Consider the following 21,986-nt stretch of genomic DNA (forward strand, 5'->3'; position numbering starts at 1 on the left):
AAAAAGTGATGCAACGTTGCTAGAAGGCAAACTACTTGGGTGGGCTCACTAAAAATAACACAAGCAGATTCAGCCACTCTATTTTTGGATTTTTGTGGACATTTTAACTGTTATGAACTAAAATTCAGCACAATTGTAATGTAAATAGAGCATCAGACAGGCAAAGTGTATAAAAACGGGTATGAAAATAAGGGCGGGTAAAAATGGAAGATAGGAGAGAAAGATAATTTCTTAAATCGTACCAATGTCATCATCAGTTCGGTCTGCTGGGTCCTTCTCCAGACACTCCCTAACGACATCCCTGCCCATCAATGGATCAGATGCTCGGTCAATGTCTTCTTCATCTTCTTCCTCTTCTTCAGAGTCTACAGCTGTCTCCGGAAGACCAGTAAGATCCACATCCCCCATTTCACTCTCTGTAGCCTGCGGTAGGAATACTTTTACATTAATCATTTGCATCCGTATCAAAGTACCATAAAAATACAATATTTCTCTAAAAAATTTTTTGAGCAATTCACTGCTGGTTTTGTCTTATCTTGTTAAATAAATCAAATACTAATTTTATCAATTACAGATGATAGCATGAGAAGGTTACAAAATGATGTTTTCTACTCAGTAGGCAAGCATCTGTCAGAGACACTCAACCTCTGAACACAAAATCAAAAGCTTATTAATCTACAGTGAAATTAAAACAGGGTTGCAAAGAGGTGTCACAAATTTTAAACAGTATGGCTGGACTTGTGGATTCTAGTTTTCAACTTAGTTGAGTTTTTCAAGTTTTCAACTTGGCAGGGGTGGGGGCGGGGGTGGGAGGTAGTAGTCTTCCCCAGCTTAATAAACACATACACACACACCCTTCTACAGAGAAGAACACAATATTCACAGAATCACAGAATTGTTATGGAGCAGAAGGAAGCCTTTCGGATCATCGTGTCTGCACTGGCTCTCCAAATGAGCATCATGACTTAGTGCCATTCTCCTGTTTTTTCCCCGTATCCTTGCACACTGTTTCTATTTAAATAATCATCTATTGCCTTTTTGAATGCCACGATTGAACCTGTCTCCACACACTTCCAGGTAGTGCATTCCAGACTCAAACCACTTGCTGTGTGAAAAAGCCTTTTCTCACTTCACATTTGCTTCTTTTGCAAATCACTTTAAATCTGTGCCCTCTCGTTGTCGACCCCTTGATGAGTGAAAACAGTTCCTCTCTATCTACTCTATCCAGACCCTCATGATCTTGAATACCTCTATCAAATCTCCTCTTAGCCTTCTCCTCTCCAAGGAAAACAGTCCCAACCTCTCCAATTTATTTTCATTACTGAAGTTTCTCACCCCTGGAACCATTCTTGTAAACCTCTTCTGCACTCTCTCCAATGCAATCACATCCTTCCTATAGCATGACACCTAGAACAGTGCACAATACTCCAGCTGAGGTCTAACTAGTGTCTTATATAAGCTCAGCATAACCTCCCTGCTCCTTGTACTCTTATGCCCTGATTAATAATGCCAAGAATGCTGTATGCTTAATTAACTGCTCTCTCCGCCTGTCATGCCACCTTCAAATGATCTATGCACATATACGTCCAGGTCTCTCTGATCCTGCACACCCTTAAGAATTTTACCCCTTATTTTATATTGTCTCTCCATGTTCTTCCTACCAAAATGAATCACCTCACACTTCTCTGCATTGAACTTCATCTGCCATCTATCTGCCCACTCCACCAACTTGTCTATGTCCTTCTGAAGTTCTATACTGTCCTCCTCACAGTTTACAATGCTTCCAAGTTTTGTATCATCCACAAACTTAGAAATTGCCCCCTGCACACCAAGACTGAGGTCATTAATATAAATCAGGAAAAGCAAGGGTCCCAATACCGATGTCTAGGGAATTCCACTATCAACCTTTCTCCAGCCTGAAAAATATCCATTGACCATTACCCTCTGTTTCCTTTTTTGCATCCAAGTTGCTACTGTTCGTTTTATTCCATGAGCTATAACTTTTCTCACAAGTCTGTTGCATGGCACTGTATCAAATGCCTTTTGAAAGTCCATGTACACCACATCCAACAGCATTAACCTCATCGACTTTTTCTGTTACCCCTCTTGAAAAAAACCAGCAAGTTAGTTAAACACGATTTCCCCTTTAGAAATCCATGCTGGTTCTTCCTATTTAACCCACATTTTTCCATGTGACTACTAATTCTATCCTGAATAATTTCCTATCAAAGCTTTCCCACCACTGAAGTTAAACTGGCAGGTCTGCAATTGCTGGGCTTATTCCTTACAACCTTTTTAAACAAGGGCGTAATGTTTGCAATTCTCCAGTCCACTGGCACCACCCCTGAGTCTAGGGAAAACTGAAAGATTATGGCCAATGCTCCTACTATTTCCCCCAAAATTTTTAATGACATCTATTCTCACACTAGTACAAAGGAAGATGTTTGTGGAGGTCAATCATCTCAGTTCCAGGACATCACTGCAGGAATTCCTCAGGGTAGGATCCTATGCCGAACCATCTTCAGCTGCTTCATCAATGACCTTCCCTCCATCATAAGGTCAGAAGTGGGGATGTTCGTGGATGATTGCACAATGTTCAACACCATTTGGAAATCCTCAGATACTGAAGAGATCAGTGCCCATTTGCATCAAGGACTGGACAATATCCAGGTTTAGGCTTATAAGTGGCAAGTAACATTTGCGCCACACGAGTGTCAAGCAATGGCCATCTCCAAAAAGAGAGAATCCAGCCATCGCCCCATGACATTCGATGGCATTATCTTCCTTATATCCCCCACTATCAACATCCTGCCGATTACCATTGACCAGGAACTGAACTGGACTAGCCATATAAATACTGTGGCTACAAAAGGGGGTCAGAGGTTGGGAATCCTGCAGAGAGTAACTCACTTCCTGACTCCCCAAAGCCTGTTCACCATCTACAAGGCACAAGCCAGGACTATGATGGAATGCTCTCCACTTGCCTGGATAAGTGCAGTTCTAATAACACTCAAGGAGCTCGACACCATCCAGGACAAAGCAGCCCACTTGATTGGCAACCCATCCACCACTTTCAAGATTCACTCCCTCCACCACAGGTGCACAGTAGCAGCAATGTGTGCCATCTACAAGGTGCACTGCAGCAACTCACCAGGGCTCCTTGGACAACACCTTCCAAACCTGCAACCTCTACCATTTAGAAGGACAAGGGCAGCAGATACATGAGAACATCACCAGCTGCAAGATTCCCTCCAAGTCACACACTATCCTGACTTGGAACTATATTGCTGTTTCTTCAACTTCACTGGATCAAAAGCCTTCCTAACAACACTGTGGGGTTACCTACACCAAATGGACTGCAGTAATTCATAAAGGTAATCACCACTACCTTCTCTAGGGCAATTAGGGATGGGCAATAAAAATGCTGGCCTAGCCAGTGGCGTCCACGTCCCGAGAAAGAATGGAAAAAAGCTTAGTGAACATCATCATTATATTTATCCAAAAATGAAACTCTCTCAATTTTAATAGTTATATTCGAATTTGGAGTGTAAAAGTATTTATTCACATTTCCAAAACAGGTTTCTTCCCTGATCTAATGCAATAAGCAGCGGCTTTTTTCCCAACCTCTCAGTTCTGGTGTGATCCAATTTTCTATAAATAACCTCACAGCAAACTCTATTTAGGATGAACTCAAAGGATTAGTTTACTTTTGCACACACAAACGCAGGAGGAGGGTAGTAACTTTGCCTCCTTTGCACTTATACATTAAAACAGGGATAGAGAAAAGAAAGATTTACAGGGCAAAGACCATAGAAAAAATAATTATTGTTTCACATGAGTCCAGAATCAAAGTCCAATGAGGTATTCCTTCATGGAGGTCAACAAGTTGAAAGCCAATGCTGTATAATTCACTTTTCCAGTAGAGATGACTTCACATGAGGAGATAGGCACGCAGAGATTAATCAGTCTTGTAGGCGATGGTGCAGGAGTTCCAGTAGCAGTGTAGATGGGGCCAGGTGTTTAATCTGGGCAGAGCCCTTTGCTGTGTTGCTGCTTGTAGATGTTAAAATGGCAGACTGAGTTTTCAGTACAGCAAGGCAATATAACTAGTTTCACCAGCTAGAGGTTCATGCAACATGTCTCCCACCTCTCCACTATGGCTTTGACAAAAAGTGTACGCCCCTTTGGCTCGGTCCCTGAGATTGTTACATGTTACAACCATTAAGACTTGAAAGGAAGGTTGTGGGGTTAGGAAATGTAGGTACCTTTGTATAGTTCTCTTTGAATTTGGTCTCTGCAGCCCACAGGGAGACGTTAGGGTCTGCAGAGATGACGAGGTGCAAGTTTCTGCGATACTGCCACTGTTCCTTTTATTCAAGGGCCACAGACAGACATAGCTTCAGCCATTTTATAAATTCTTAGTTTAGTTTTTAAAATTTTGTAAATTAGCTATGAGGGTATCTAAATGTATTTTATAAAAGATATCCAGTGTGAGCGCTTAGTCCCCTGACACTTATGGCATAGTTTAAGCATTAAAATTTTATTTTATTCATTCACGGGAGGTGGGTGTCACTGGCAAGGCCACCATTTATTGCCCATCCCTAACTGTCCTTGAGAAGGTGGTGGTGAGCTGCCTTCCTGAACCGCTGTAGTCCATGTGGTGTCAGTACTGCCACAGTGCTGTTAGAGAGGGATGGAGTTCCAGGATTTTGACCCAGGGACAGTGTAAGAATGGTGAGATAGTTCCAAGTCAGGATGGTGCGTGGCTTGGGGGGGAACTTGCAGGGGTTAGTGTTCCAATGCAACTGCTGCCCTTGTCCTTCTAGGTGGTAGAGGTTGCAGGTTTGGAAGATGCTGTCCAAGGAGCCCTGTTAGAGCCTTGATAGGGGAACCAAGGAGTTGCTGCAGTGCATCTCATAGATGGTGCACACTGCTGCCACTGTGCATCCGTGGTGGAGGGAGTGAATCTTTAAGGTGGTGGATGGGGTGTTTATCAAGCAGGTTGCTTTATCCTCGATGGTGTCAAGCTCCTTGAGTGCTGTTGGAGCTGCACTCATCCAGGCAAGTGGAGAGTATTCCATCACACTCCTGCCTTGTGCCTTGTAGATAGTGGACATGCTTTGGGGAGTCGGGAGGTGAGTTACTCTCCCAGAATTCTCAGCCTCTGACCTGCTCTTGTAGCCACAGTATTTATATGGCTCATCCAGTTCAGTTCCTGGCCAATGGTAATGCCCAAGAGATTGAGCGCGGGATTCAGCAAAGTTCATGCCATTGAATGTTATGGGGAGATGGTTAGATTTCCTCTTGCTGGAGATGGTCATTGCCTGGCACTTGTGTGGCATGAATGTTGCTTGCCAATTATCAGCCCAAGACCAACTATCATCCAGGTCTTGCTGCATATGAACACGGACTGCTTCAGTATTTGAGGAGTCGTGAATGGCACTGAACATTGTGCAATCTTCTACTTCTGACCTTATGATGGAGGGTCACTGATGAATTGCTGAAGATGGTTGGGCCTCGGACACTACCCTGAGGAACTCCTGCAGCCATGTCCCAGGGCTGAGATGATTAACCTCCAACAACCACAACTAGATGCGACTCCAACTAGTGGACAGTTCCCCACGCCACCCCTCATTCCCATTGACTTCAGTTTTGCTAGAGCTGCTTGATATGACACTCAGTCAAATGCTGCCTTGATGTCAAGGTTACTTCACTCTTGCCTCACCTCTCGAGTTCAGTTCAGCTCTTCCGTCCATATTTGGATCAAGGCTGTAATGAGGTCAAGGCTTGAGTGGAATCCAAACTGAGCATCACTGAACAGGTTATTGCTGAGTAAGTGCCACTTGATAGCACTGTCAACGCCACCTTTCATTACTTTTCAATTTGTTTTCTACTACAGTATTAGATAGCTAAAATTAACTAATGGAAAATATATGTTTGTTTGTTTCCCACTACTATTCACTTGTTCTTTCACTTTTCACTACATTTTTTGGCAGTTAAAGCCCAAGTCAAGATTCACTGTATTCTGCTCTTCTGCTTTCCAAACAAGGGAAAGTCAATGACGCCACATGGAAAAACCAACAGCTGTTCGATCCCTGCGCATGTTACGAATGCTTTTAGATAATTCAGCATTGACATGTTTTAGGGCATAAAGCAGCCAGTCCTCACCTCGAAAATTACATTATAAAAAAACCTAAAAATGCTAACACTAATATTTGATGCCAGCTAATGTCAGTATATTTAAATGCTCTCATACCATCTCTACTATAATTAATGATAGCTTTTATTGTGTGTATGATGATAGAGTGACTCTTTGATTTGTCACTTTCTTTGTAGATATTATTCCCTTAGATGCTGATTCTGCCCTCTGCTCTTTTAGTAATCATTACCTTGGTCTTGTTAAATTTTAATGATCATATAAAGGAATTTAAAAGCATTAAATCAAGCTGATGGATCATCAGATTTATTTTCATCTTAACCTGTAGCTGGTAAAACTAATTTGTTTCGGGTTGCTTGGAAGGTTGTGGTGGGCAAAGTCAAATACTAAATTATTAAACAAATCATTGAAAAAAATTATGGCATAATACATCAGCATCCTGCACCAGGTCATGGTCAGTGAGAGACCTGATTTTAAATGGCAGCTCAATTTACCTTGTTTTTTTCCTTCGATTTCATTTCTTTCCTGTGCTACTTAAACATCTTCCACCATGTCAACTCTCTTACCCAAAATCACAACCTATCCCTACCATCTTGCCGTTTCACATGGTCACCATTGTCATGATAAGAAACAAAACCATCTCCAGCCACCTCACAGCATCCCTTATCCCCCACAGCCTTCTATCCCCTTTAATCTCTACATCGTTCTGTCTACCCGTGCAAAAATCTTCCATTCAAAGTCACTCTCAACACTTTAAAGCTCCAACTACCAAGCCTTAGGCCTTCCATTCCCAACATTTTCCCAGTTATTACTTTGGTTGAACACCTGTTCATCTCTACCTTTGATGCTCTTGTTGACAGAATTTACCACACTATGTCTTAGTCCTGTTTGGCCCCCATTATCACTTCCTCAAGTCCAAGGGGCATAGGCTTGAGCATCTCTTGCACACAACTGATTTAACCATAAATTGCCAGGTCTATGGAACCACATAAAAAGCAATTGGGCTTGTTCTCCTTCAGCTAGACCACTATTCTAGGATAACTCTAGAAAGCAAAGTTAACACCCAGCTCCTTTTTTCAATTAACACGCCCCTCCTTAAACTCCTGCCCCTCCACCTGCAGTACCAATAGGTACAAGAAGCTTATGGACTCTTTGTCATGAAGACTAAGACTGTTCAGCTATCTCTACCACAACAACCACACATGCCACCAGCCTCCAGTCCGCCCCTTGCCCATTAACCCAAACCTAGCTCAATATTCCCCCTGTCCTAGTCCTGAACTTCTGCTGTTATCTAATTTCTCTCCTTGACCCCACGATTCTATTTACAAGCTCGTGTTGTTCATGAGATTTGCCACCTGCTATCTTGACCCTGATTCACACTAAACTGCTGACCAATGTCCCTTTCTGGCCCTCATGCGAACTGATATGGTAAATGGTTACTTCTCCTCAGTTACTGTTCCTCACCCTTTAAAAGCCATTGTTATCCACCTCCTCAAAAACCCACCCTCGATCATTGTCCTTGCAACCTAAAGCTTAGGGGAGATGGTGGCATAGTGGTAATGACTCTGGACCAGTGATCCAGAGGGCCTAGGCTAATGCTCTGGGGGCCTGGGTTCAAATCCCACCATGGCAGCTAGTGGAATTTAAATTCAATTAATAAATCTGGAATATAAATCTAGTCTCAGTAATGGTGACCATGACGACTTCCATCAATTGTTGTAAAAACCCATCTGGTTCACTAATGTCCTTTAGGGAAGGAAATGTCCTTTAGGTACCGTTCTTTGGAGTACTATTCCATCTGACCTCCATGCAGCTTTAGGCATGGTCAACCACATCATCTTCTTTCAATGCCCCATTTCCATTGTCCAGTTCAGTGAGGCTTTCTTACTGTTCCACACTTATCTATCAAACTATAGCAAGGGCATTTCTGGGAATGGTTTCTCTTCCCACTCTTTTATTGTTACCTCTAGTTAGCCCATGTAACTATTCCAACAGTTTCCTGACCAATCTCTTTTGTGTCACCCTCCGTAAACTCCAGCTTATCCAAAACTCTGCTACCATATTCTTTCCCATGCCAAATCCCACACATTTGTCACTTTGGGCTCACTGATCTTCACTGAAATGTTCATTTAAAGCTCAAATCTCAAAGCAAAAATATACATTTCAATGAGAAAGAAAGACTCTAAGGGAAGGACACATCATCTGTGGCTAACTAAAGGAATTAAAGATAGTATCAAATTGAAAGAAAAAGCATTTAATTCTGCAAACATGAGTGGCAGGTCAGAAGATTGGACAGAATATAAAGAACAGCAAAGAATTACTTAAAGATTAATAAGGAGGGCGACATTAAAGTACAAGAGAAAGCGAGCTAGAAACAATAACAGATGGTAAGAATTTCGACAGGTATTTAAAAAGGAAAAGAGTAGTGAGTAATGGTCCTCTAGAGAGAGGATGGGAATTAATAATGGAAAATAAGGAAATGGCTTATGAACTGAACAAATATTTTGCACCTGTCTTCACTGTTGAGGGTACAAATATCTGTAAATCAGGAGGTGAAAGGGAGGGAGAATCTTAAAACAATTACAAGCACCAGGAATGGCTACTGAGAAAATTATTGGAACTAAAAGCTGACAAGTCCCCAGGTTCTGATGGACTTCATCTTCAGTTCTTAAAAGAAGTGGCTGCTGATATAGTAGATGCATTGGTTTTAATTTTCCAAAATTCTATAGATTCTGGAAGGGTCCTACCAGATTGAAAAATAGCAAATGTAATACCTCTACTCAAGTAAGGGAAGAGGCAGAAAGCAGGAAACTAAAGGTCAGTTACATTAACATCTGTCATAGGGGAATTGCTGGAATCGATCATTAAGGTGGTTATAGCGGGCACTTGGATAAATCTCAATGCAAACAAGCAGAGTCAACATACTTTTGTGAAAGGGAAATCATGTTTGACCAATTTTTTTTTGAGTTCTTCAAAGAAGTAACAAGCAATATGGATAAAGGAGAACCTGTGGATGCGCTGTACTTAGATTTCCAGAAGGAATTTGACAAGGTGCCACATCAAAGGTTACTATGCAAAATAAGGGCTCATGGTGTAGGGAGTAACACATTAGCATGAATAGATAATTTGTTAGCTAACAGGAAGCAGAGAGTAGGAATAAATGGGTCATTTTCTGGTTGGCAAGATGTGACCAGTGAAGTGCCACAGGGATCAGTGTTGGGGCCTCCACTATTTACAATTTATATCAACAATTTGGATGAAGGGACAAAATACACGGTTGCTAAATTTGCTGATGAGACAGATAGATAGAAAAGTAAGCTGTAAAGAGGACATAAGAAGTCTGCAAAGGGACATAGATAGGTTAAGTGAGCAGAAATTTAGCAGATGGAGTATAGTACAGGAAAATGTGAACTTGTCCACTTTGGCAGGAAGAATAGAAAAGCAGCATATTCTTTAGCTGGAGAGAGATTGCAGAACTCGAGGTACAGAGGTCTCTGGGTGTCCTGGTACATGATTCAGGAAAAGTTAGTATGCAGGTACAGCAAGTGATGGAATGCTGTTGTTTATAGCAAGGGGAATGGAACATTAAAATAGGCATGTTTTGCTACAATTGTACAGGGCATTGGTGAAACTACATCTGGAGTACTGTGAACAGTTTTGGTCTCCTTATTTAGGAATGGATATAAATACATTAGAAGCAGTTCAGAGAAGGTTCATTCCATTGATACCTGGATGGCGGAGGGTTATCTTACGAGGAAACGTTGGACAGGACGGGCCTGTATGCAATAGAGTTTAGAAGATTGAGAAATGATCTTATTGAAACATATAAGATCCTGAGAGGACATGACAGGGTGGATACTGAAAGGATGTTTCCCCTTGTGGGGGAGACTAGAATTAGGGGGCAGAGTTTAAAAATAAGGGATCTCCCATTTAGGGAGATGAGAAAAAAACCTTTGGAACTCTCTTACGAACATACGAAATAAGAGCAGAAATAGGCCATTCAGCCCCTTGAGCCTGCTCTGCCATTCAATCAGATCATGGCTGATCTGTTTGTGTTTTGAATTCCAGAGTCCTATCTACCCCCAATAACCTTTGATTCCCTTGTCTGACAAGAATCTACCTACCTCCACCTTAAAAATATTCAATGACTACCTTCTGAGGCAGAGTGTCCAAAGTTGCACAACCCTCTGAAAGAAAACAATTCTCATCTCTGCCCTAAAAAGGTGATCCCCTAATTTTAAAACAGCGCCCCCTAGTTCTGGCCTCACCCACAAGAGGAAACATCCTTCCCACATACACCTTGTCAAGACCGTCCAAGGTCTTATATACTTCAATCAAGTCACCCTTCATCTTCTAAACTCCAGCGGAAAGAAGCCCATTCTGTCCAACCTTTCCTCATAAGACAACTCGCTCATTCCAGATATCAATCTAGTAAACCTCCTTTAAACCGCCTCCAATCAATAACATCCTTCGTTAAATAAGGAGGCCAAAACTGTACAGTATTCGAGATGTGGCCTCATCAACACCCTGTATAACTGAAGCATAACATCCTTACTTTTATGCTCAGTTCCTCTCGTAATAAAGGATAGCATTCCATTAGCCTTCTTAATTAATTGCTGTATCTTAACTTTTTATGACTCATGCACTGGAACACCTAGATCCCTCTGCACCTCGGAAATTCACTTTTTCCCACATTATATGCCATCTGCCAGATTTTTGCCCATTCACTCAGAAACTGAAGAGCTGAAGAAGCAGCTGAATGGAAAAGTGACATTGAAAGAAAAGCCGTAGAACTTTCTAAGCTGTGAGTGGATAGTGAAGCCATGACTAGCACAATTACAGAATAAACAAGTTAGTGAAACCAAAATGAAGGACAAGGACAAAGTTCTGCTGCAGACAGAGAAAGAAAACACAGAAATAAGATCAGTAAACGTAAATCTGACACTGAAGTGCAAGGAACCAAAAGAAGAAAAAGCTGAGCCGAATGAAAAGATTCATAAGCCTGCAAAACGATTTGAAAATGAAACAACAAACAAACGTTTGGCTGAAATAGTGAAACAAATGGAAATTAAGCTTCCATTTGTGAAACGTATATGTAAGAAAATGGCGGACACCACAGAAAAAAAAAAATTTGAGTCCACTCTAGGAATGAACGGAGTGCACATTCCCTTTGGAAGGAACAGGACAAACTCACATTGTCCGAAAAAATCAGGCGTGTTGTTAATAAAAAAATAACTCGAAGGAGCACAAAAATCAAATCAAACGGAGATAACCAAGTACCAGAAACACAGAGTGCCACTATCATTCGTCCAAACATGACAGGCCAAGATGTGGAAGAACTGTTGAGCCTCAAGACCATTTGAATTTATAGTCAGAGACTTGAGATGGGGAGAAGGGATAGCAAGTAAAGATTGTATTACAAATAGTGATACTCCATTGAAAGGGAAAAAAGTTTTCTTTTGAGAATAAAGAGGAATGTTGTAAGATGTTGTATATGCCTGCATGCCACTGTAACGTAAAAGTGCTCAGCAGAGCAAGGACTGGAGAATAGCATCATCCACGTTATGATGTATCGAGTCACATGGGTAAATAGACTCGGAGGGAACAGTCTAGAAACAATCAATCTGCATGGCAGCAGCACCACGCATGGCAGTAATTGGGATCTGCACGTAAAGACTACCAATACTTGGTTCATGTTTAAACATACAAGTCTCAACATCTCATCAATGAGATACCAAACGAATCCATAAAGATACCTCCCCTTTCCTAATTTCATGCAAGTTTTCCCTAGCTTGTTCAATCAGTCAGGAGCCAACATGATGCACACGTCATTCTGTGCAGCTCCTGCCAATACATTCTTATCTTGCTTTATGATTTAATTTATTTTACCTGCCTCCGTTTCTAACTGATCCACTATTCTGTGTAGGTGAATCATTGCAGCCTGGGTTTTGTTTAATTTCTTCCCTGAACTTGCGTTTCACTCCATGATCTCCTTCAACCGGCTTCTCAATTCCCTGACTTCCTGATCTAATGTAGCCAAATCTAAGCTGTTAACCAAAGAGGTGCCAGTATTAAAAATTGTGGCATCATCATTTACCAGACTCCTCCTCCTCCTAGTTCTACCTCTGGGTTTGTACAGTTTTCTCCAATCCTGGCTTCCCCCAGTTTGGCTCAAAATTTCCTTCAATTCCCCAGAAAGCAGTGGGGGCAGGGTCAATGAATATTTTTAAGGCAGAGGTGGATAGATTCTTGACTAACAAGGGAGTCAAAGGTTATCAAGGGTGGGTGGAATGTGAAGTTGAACCACAATCAGATCAGCAGGCTTGAGGGGCCGAATGGCCTACTCCTGCTTCTAATTCATATGTTCATATGTAAATCCCACCATGGGTTCACCACTACTAATCACTGTAACCTCCTAAAGCTCTACAACCAACAAGAACTCTGTACGTCTCCTATTCTTGTGCATTCCAAAATTTCTTTGTCCCAGCATTGACAAGGTATGCTTTCGCTGTGAAAGTCCTAAACCTTAAACCATCCCTGAAGCATGCTGATTCTCCACCTGCTTCCTCCTTAAAACCCAACTTTTTGACTAAACTTTTAGTCACTTCTCCTAATGTTCTTCGGCTCTGTCCTTATACTAACTCGCACCAAGTCCCATTCACCCATCACCCTATGATTTCAATTTCCAATTCATTGGCTCCTAGTCCAGCAGTGCATCTGCCCTCCCAATCAAGCAATATAATCTTCTCCAGAGCCATAATTCTCCAAAATCACTCCTCCAAATCTGGACTCTTGCACATCCCCAATTTTCAGTGTTCCACCAATGCCCGCCATATTTTCAGCTGCCAAGGCCCAATGCTGTGAAATGTCATCCCTAAACCTCTCCATCTCTTTATCTCTCTCCTCCTTCAAGATGCTCCTAAAACCTTTCAAGTTTTTGGTGTTGTGTCACAATATCTCCTTAAGTGGCTTAATGTAAAATTTTGTTTGCTAATACTCCTGTAAAGTGCCATGGGATGCTTTGTTAATTAAGCGTTCTATATTATGCACGTTGCTGTTTGTTTGTTGTGTTGAATTATTTCTGATTTTGCTTATGTGCAGCACCATGGGATGTTTTCCTACGATTAAAAAGATGCAATATAATTGCAAGTTGCTGATGCTGAACATAACTGGGGGTCCCTAAACCTTGGCTCTACCAAGTTGCATCTGAATTCATTGAGTAAGTAGATGCAGATGTGTGGATGCTATATTGGGCAAAAGGGATCTAAGTGCATAAATTTCTCAGTAGCTTGATTTGGGAGTCCTTAAACAAGAGCTCAATTTCCTTGCATGTTAGACACTTGGTTGGCCAAAAATAAAGTCTGATCTGTGGGCATCTAGAAGCTGTAATAAATTATTTTATATTTATAGTTTCAATTGGGGTAGCAAATGAAAAATGAGCACTGACTCACACAGCTCAATGTTATGCAGACCTAAGCAAATCAACCACCTCTGATCATATATCTGTTATATGAGGCTACATTAATAATTAAGAGTTTCAGATCAATGCTGAAAGCAGCCTCAGATCCAGCCTTTGTCACTGACACAACTATGAGACAGAGTTGGATAACCCTTTACAATTACAGGAAATTACACTGCATTTGAAAACAATTACTGGCAGCCTTAAGCACAGAAATGGCACTGCATGCAGGCTAGCAATGTGAGCTGTACTGACCCTCCTAGGGTTTTCAATGTCTATTGCAAACTTTATTCCCTTGCTGACTGGGAAACTACTTCCCCTGTGCTGTATGAACACTCTCCATTTATTTTTATTTATTTTTAAAATCTTGTATCCCATCTGTGCAGTGCTTACCCCTACAGTTGGTTTCCGTTTATCCCTTTCTCAGCAGGCAACAGGATGCTCTTTTCCTGCTTAACCTTTAGGAAAGGCATACAACTGGGATGAGAGGAACTTGATCTCATTGCTACCATCCAAAGCAACAGGAAGCCAATCCAAGTCATCCATAATTAGAATCCTCATGAAGAGCACTGCTGAACCTTAACACCAACAATATTGGAATTTGCTTGGCAATTATGTGTGTAATACTTATCAAAGATGCAATGATCTTTTGGAGAAAAAAAATTAAAATGAAAGCAGGATTCAATTTTAATCACAAGTTTCATCATCAAAACTCCACTTAAAAATCAACCAGCTGGTGGAATTAGCATCGTTGCCATCATTTAGATTTTTCCCCCCCGAGGGGAGAAATGCCTTGGAGGAGTTTAAATCCTGACGATATTGAATGACCATAAGCACAGTGAATCGAGAATGCCGTGAGTCCGTTGATATTTGTTCGGCATCCTTGGAAAGATCAGAATCAATGCAAATTTTGGCACTGCATTGATTTTTTTTCCTTTGTCATTGCTGTTGATGTTTAAAACAGTGAATACTGATGACAATGCTTACAGAAGGTGCTGACATTAGTGGTACAAGGGAACTATATTAATGATAGCTGAAGCTCTTTTGAGTTAATTATGGTATCAACCAATAGAAATTCAGATCCTTCAAAGCCTATCCAAATCAAGGGCCCTTCTAAACCACTACAATCCAAAAATGAAATCCAGTATCACTGACTAAACAGTAATATGCACAGGTCTACAAGAAACAACATGAAAAATCACAATCCTATCGTTAGTGACACAAACAGATGGAACAAGGAAAACAACTGGAGTGCCATGTACATAAATCCATTTGTTGCAAGGCAGCCTCTGCCTAATTTATCTATGTAAGTGCCACCATAGTTTTTTTGTGAAGAGCATGGTCTTTAGTATCATTTGTATGATAATTTACATCACTGAAGTCTCTAGTTGTGGCCGACATTCCAGTTTGATAACTGTGTGTGAAGTAAGAATTCTCCCATCCTGAAGAATTTAATTCCAATATCTGATATAAAATTTTATGAATGTTAATAAATCAAACAAGAAGAAATGGCACACTTCCCACCTCCCCATCCCCAAAAAATTGTATCAGTTTGCAAAGTGGCAGTGGAAAAGAGGACAATATAAAGAAATATTCACTTCATATCTGTTCCAAACAAAAACAAATGTGGGTGAGGAGTGGTGGGGGCTGGCACCTCACATGAAATCCAAAGTTCTTCCAAATTTCGTACCTAACCTTCATCCCATGTGTCTCCAGGAAATCTAGTGTACTGTTGCAGACTTACTGTTGTGAAAGATTACTTCTGTGTTTTTGAAATTTGCTTATGCCCTTCTTCCCAGAATGAAAATGGGATGGTTAAACATGTTTTCAATTACTCATTCAGTTATGACACACTGACAAGCTGAAAAATCTCCTAGCCAGTGTCACTGCGATGTTATCAGCACTCAGCAAATTTCTCCTCACTGGAGAACACTGAACATTTTTTGGAAATTGTCAATGCTACCTAAATGGTGAGACTTTCTCATTTTGTTTTCTTCCTAAGGCAGTGAATATAGTTTTGTGGGTATCAGTGATCCTCTTCAGCCAAATGACCATCCTTCGCGTGCAAGCCCGGAGTGCTCAGCAAGCCAGCTGAAAACAGCAGGCATCACACGCAAACTCAAACCTGTCATCATTCCCAAGTACTTTCCTACAGAATCAGATGCAGAAATCTGATTGATATTCCCTTTCCATAGCTTGTGGAAGCCACAGCGAACTGTAGACCACCACTGCCCTCCATAGCCATGCAGCTGAAGTCAGCTAACTCAGCAGAGGTCAAGAAATAAAAGTAATAAATCTCTATAGGTTCACTGGCTCATCACTTCACCAATTCTGCTGTCTAGGGAGACCTTCAAACAATTAGTTAGCTAAACAAAGCACATCCTTATCAAGTAAATTAATCCAATTTGAAGATAGATTTCCCCTGAAGTAACTAGATTTTCTTATTACATTGGCCATTGCTAATTATAAAGACATAATTTGCATCTAGTCTTTGTGCTATAAAACACCTTTATAGCATCTCTCCTACACAGACATAAGATGCTGCAACAGGTTTGAACATAATGGGAAATATTCCACTTTGGCACTTATGCCACATTTTTTTTCTGTTCTTAAATTTGAATAGATAAAATATTACACATCGTGGGTGCAACATACGCCTCCAGCATGCATCAGGATCACAGAAATGGAAATTTTACTCTACAGACCTGTCATCTCTGGACTTGGTTTTGGACATAGCCCCAGACTGATGAGGAAGATATCTATTCCAATGCTGGCTGTCCTGCGTAATATCCACTTAAACAGAAATGCAAGTCCACGGCACAAAACTGCCCAAACTTACATCAACAATTGGCAATCTCTTTCAGAAAGGCTATAAATCTAACTGTTCTGTGAAAATAAAACTCTCAGTGGCACAATAGGAGATGTACTTCGGTAGGTGGGAGTTGATGTTAGGTACAACAGAAGAAGCATTATATTGCGTACAATCTGTGTTGTAACTGAGTTAAGGCATTTAGCCAATGGCACACTCTCAGGTGTGAGGTGCTAAAGCAGGGGGAAAATTTTCCCACCTCAACGACAACAAAATGCACTTAGAAGAAATGCAGTACAAACTTCAGTATGTCAGCTACTGGCTTTGACCCACTGCAATTTTTTTTCCCAAACTTCTGATTCATCTTTTTATTGACTCAACATTACAAAACAGGATTGTTTACAATTATGTGTTAACCAATCAACATTTAACACAGCCATCCAGTGCAGATCTCAAAACAAGATCATGAACTTATGGGCTGTGTTATATGGATTGTTTTGGGGGTGGGTGGTGGTGCATGCGTCTGCTAAAGTCAACTGGAAGCCAACTCGCTTAGTGCCAGCCCATCCTGCAGCCATAATACGCTATGGGCAGGCTAAACCGGCCCTCACTCGGGAGGGCATCTCGTCCTTGGGAGCTGCCAGCCGATCTGACTGGGGGGGAGAAAGGGGGAGGATGGGTGGGAAGAGGGCTGGGGTGTCAGCTTCTGTTGGGCAGGCGACGCAGAAGGAAGAGGATGTGACATCTTGAAGGCAGTGTCCAATGTGTGCAGGGTACCCCCACTCCCAACAAAGCCACCCTCCCACCAAATGGCATTCTCCCATACCACTCCGCCTTTGATCATGTAGGCCTTTAAAAACGGCCTGCTCACTCCCATCTGACTGCAACACAAGCCGTGTTATGGCATGGGCAGTGTATTATTCAGGCCAAAATGTCACTTAATTATTTATTTACGTATGGCAAGCACCCACCCACTTAGCCTATTATGGGTGAAGAGCTCAGGGGTGGGCAGTAAGATGGCGGGCTAGCCACCCAGCCTATCTCCATCTCCCCCCCCACCCCTCCCCTTTCTCCCTCCACACTCCACTCTTCTTTCTCCCCCTTCTCCTTCCCCATCCCACACCCCTCCCTCCCTCTCCCCCTTCTTCCAAACACCCCGTTCCACCTTCTCTCCCCACTCCTTCTCCCGCAGCCGCTCCCCACCCCTCCCACTCTACCCCTACCTCCCCCACCCCTCCCACCCCATTCTCCCCCCACCCCTCCCTCCCCCTTCTCCCCACCCTTCTCTTTCCCCCACCCCTCACTCTTCCTGCCCCCCACCTCACCTTCTCCCCCAACCCCTCACTCCCCTTTCTCCCCCCACACCTCCCCGCCTCTCCCTCTCCTCCACCCCTCCCTCTCCCCAACCCCTCCTCCACTCCTCACTACCCCTCCCCCACCCCCCCAACCCCCGCTCCCCACCTTTTTTCCACTGGTAAAAGAAGAAGCTGCAGCCAGTCTGCCTTCAACATGTGTTATACTGGGTTTTGTGAATAAACCCAAGTGCAGACTACTTTCTCCTTCCTCATGGTTTCTCCACCATGTAGGTGGAAAATGGTTCTAATGTATGTGCCCTAAACTTTTCCCAATTAATATCAGCTGCCCTTATCACAACCACAGCATGCGCTCAATTGTCACAGCATTTTTAACATTAACAGATGGAAGGTTTATTTTTCAGGTTCAAACCAAGAATGAGTCATCATTCAGGAGATGTTGAGGGCGATTTTGCTGGGAAAACCTCAGATGGGATTGAAAAGCAATAGAAAAGGTGAAGCAAGAGGGGTGGAACAAGGTGGGGTACTCAAAGCAAAAGGTGCTACAGGGATAGTGGGAAAGACCAAGGTGTAAGTTGATGATATAGGTCACACTGCCACTAGTTTGGGTGAGCAGGTGCTGGAAATACAGCCAGGCGGGGAAGCTGCATTCAGGAACAATGTTTTACACTCCATAAGACAAGTTTCAGTCAAAACCACAACAATAATGCAACTGACCACAATAGAGCTGTGAATGACATGGGCCTTGGTTCATGAGTGGACATTTTGAGGAGGCATCATTGTTTATCCACTGGCAGGATTCTTGGGGACACTCAATGGTAGGGTGATTGGGGCAGGGAGTAGTCAGCACAATTAGTCCCCAGCAGACATGCTAACAGAGAAGGTTCGGGAGGGAGAAGGGTGGTACAGATAAGGTTGCTGTTCACAAGACAGTCACGGGTATTTCAGTTAGCCCTTTGGAGAATGCAGAGAGGGGCATGGAGGGTAACTGTGGATTTATCCAGGTGAGATTCAAGCCTGGAATGGCAACAGAAGAATAGCAAGGCAGGGGTCTAGTGATATGTTGGGGTAAAGATTGGGGGAGTGGGGAGTATATATGATAGGGAAATGAAAGGTGGAAGGGATTACAAAGGGAAGGAGCAGAGGACATAGCAATTCATAGCAATAATGAAAGATTTCTGTGGGGATCAGAGGACTTCTAAGTGGATCATACAGCAGCCTCAAATGGTGGTTATAATACTCAAAGATGGCCACCCCAAGTATTCATTGTAACCATGCCCACAGTAACACTTCATGAGTGATTCCTTTCATGCATTTGGCTTGGTTGTTAGAGGGATGGAAAAAGACATGTATTCATCTTGGGTGAAGATTCTATTTATACAAAAGAATCCTGAAGGTGACCAGCATTACCATATCTACAAAATATTCAATTGAAACAAGTCCTAATTGTGAGTTCCTACTACCCAGGGATGAAGCTCCACCTAACATGACTTAGGACCCAGTCTGTCACAAACTATTATGGCTTAGCACTGCTTTCAGCAAAAAACCCCATAGATGCCTTTTCGCTCAATCAGTACCATGTATACAGTTCCAACAGGTAACACATGATCACTTGCTTCCCTAGAATTGAGCACACAACGACGTTACACAAATTCATTACTTCAGGAAAGAAAAGCAAGCTGCAGGCGGTAATATTCAGAGTAAAGCCACTGATACCTAATACGTGCTAGAACACTGCATCACCCAAAGTGTTTAGAAGCTCTGAATCAATGTTATCTTTGTTAACAAAAGATTACAAATCAGAAATCTCTGCCGAAATGTGATATTATATCTAATGTCAGGGCATAATTCTAAAGGTCACAGTGGCATTTTAGATCCTTTAAACTAGCAATGCATTATTTCAACAAATATCGATTTGACATTTTAAATAAAACAGATTTAAACATCGCATCATAGTTATTGATATTCTTCTGACCAAAAACAAACTTTCTTCACAGTAGGTAAAAGACTTCCTCTGCCCAAAATAACTGTCTCATTTATTATTTTAAGCTAATACCTCATCAAATATTTGCTTCTATATATCCTGCTGGAAACAAAAGCCTCCTCTCCTTTTAAATTTGCAATCAAAAATATTTGTTCATTCTCAGAGCAAGGCTAGTTTTGTTCATTTAATTTAAAACTGTACAAGGCATTCTCTATTAGAAGATTACAATATTACAAGATCTTAAAACTGTAACCTGAAAAACAATACACAGCACAACAGAAGTTATACAATGGCACTGCAAGTGTTGAATGATAGGACATACTTTTGTACCCAGATTGTTCATATGCTGAAAAATGAGAATCTTCCCCATGCCTGCTAGCTGTAAGGGTCCTAAATAAAATGATTTATGTAATCCAATAGCAAAAACATTTCCCTGAATTGGCACCAGCTGGCTACTTCACTGAATGAGATCATGCGATAGCTAACAGGGGAAATGGTAAAATGTTATACTCTATGGTTGAGGCTGAATAGGAGGTTGTTTACCTAACTGTACTGTGCAGGAGGTGGTGCCATAGTGGTATTGTTACTGGACTAGTATTCCAGAGACCCAAGGTAATGCTCTGGGGACCCAGCTTCAAATCTCACCACGGCAGGTAGTGAAACCTAAATTCAATAACAATCTGGAATTATAGGTCCAATGATGACTGTGAAACCATTGCCGATTGATATAAAAACCCATCTGGTTCACAAATGTCCTTTAGGGAACGAAATCTGCTGTCCTTACCTGGTCTGGTCTACACATGACTCCAGACCCAACATGGTTCACTCTTAAACACTCTCTGACCAAGGGCAATTAGGGATTGGCACTAAATGCTGGCCTAACCAGTGACGCCTAGATCCCACGAACCAATTTTAAAAAACCTGACTGGTAGTACTGACACCAGATGCCTGAAATTGAAAGTGTTCTAATAAACAGGACCAAATGCAAAAAATTCATAAACTAAATTTTGAAGTTGTCTTCTTAGTACAGTTTTGACTTTCATGAACTGAGAAATCTTGTACAATGTTAGTTAAGCTCAACAGCTCATTTTCAGTAGGTTTCTGCCTAAAGTAACTGACATACAATAAAAAGCACAATTCCAAGCATACATAGTGGCACCTGCAAAATCTGTTCTCTGATATAACAATGTTTTACGGTCTTAATTTCCTTTAGCTCAACACTGAGAAGACCAAAATAACTGCATTCAGTGCCTGCCAGAAACTTCGCTCTCTTGTCACCGATTCCCTCACTCTCTCTAGCCACTCTCAAGTTCAGCCAGACTGTTTATGACCTGGGAATCCAGTTGAAACCTGAGTTGAGCTCTGTTCCTCACATCTTTTCCATCACAAGGCCACTTATATCTGCCACCCCTAGCTCACCCTTTTGCCATTATAACATTTATACAAGCCATCATCATGTCCAGGTTTGACTATTTCTTGCTGGCCTTCCAACCTCATAACTCCTTAAATGACAATTTAACCCAAAATCTGCTGCACATGTCCTATTTAACCCAAATTCTGCTGCACATGTCCTGTCCCACCCTAAGGGCCGGACTTTCACGGAGTCAGGCTGACTCCAGGGGCCTTTAAAAACAGCAAGTGTGGTCCTATCCCAGGATTCCTGCCATCATTCTCAGTGTTGGCCATTTTCACTGGTGTGGGATAAGGGTGCGGGTAGTGAGCCTGCATCCTGCACACCAACCCGTCCGGTTCCATTGCAGGGGTAGGCATCTCATACCCCCTACCCACCCTGCAATTTTTGTGGAGTTGGGCCAGTGTCTTGAGGTCTCGTGATTCAGTCAGAGGAGTCATAAAGAATAGTTTGCATTCAGGGACCTTTTGAAAGGTATGTTTAAAAGGTCCTACTCTTGCCCTCTCAGCATGCACTATGTCCAGAGCCAATGAGCCATGTAGTAACAATGACAAGTCTTGAAATGCTCATGAAAAATTACATCCATTCAGAAATCAACTTCAAAAGATAATCAGACATGGCCATTCATAGTTTCAATAACAGAAGCTTTACCCCACTTCAAACCTCTTAATCCTGTCTAAATTTAGCAGGACCTGGACAAGTAGCGTTTGCACCACGCAAGTGCCAGGCAATGGCCATCTCCAACAAGGGAGAATCTAACCGTCGCCCCTTGACATTCAATGGTGTTGCCATCGTTCAATCCCCCACTAACAACATCCTGGGTTTTTTTTTCTATATTTCTTAGTTCTGATGA

At 42.0% G+C, this 21,986-nt stretch overlaps 1 protein-coding gene across 9 annotated transcripts in view; it reads right to left on the bottom strand.

Moving 5' to 3' along the window:
* The window catches only part of LOC144685938 (rap guanine nucleotide exchange factor 6-like), a 412,496-nt gene that overhangs the window by 124,423 nt on the left and 266,087 nt on the right, over positions 1–21,986 (bottom strand). For all 9 annotated transcript variants that reach the window (XM_078550986.1, XM_078550991.1, XM_078550990.1 and 6 more), the window contains one exon: positions 243–423. In XM_078550986.1, coding sequence (XP_078407112.1) covers positions 243–423 — 181 coding nt within the window. The remainder of the gene's footprint in view (positions 1–242; positions 424–21,986) is intronic.

This window comes from Cetorhinus maximus, chromosome 10 (assembly GCF_964194155.1).
Source record: "Cetorhinus maximus chromosome 10, sCetMax3.hap1.1, whole genome shotgun sequence".
Lineage (NCBI taxonomy): Eukaryota > Metazoa > Chordata > Chondrichthyes > Lamniformes > Cetorhinidae > Cetorhinus > Cetorhinus maximus.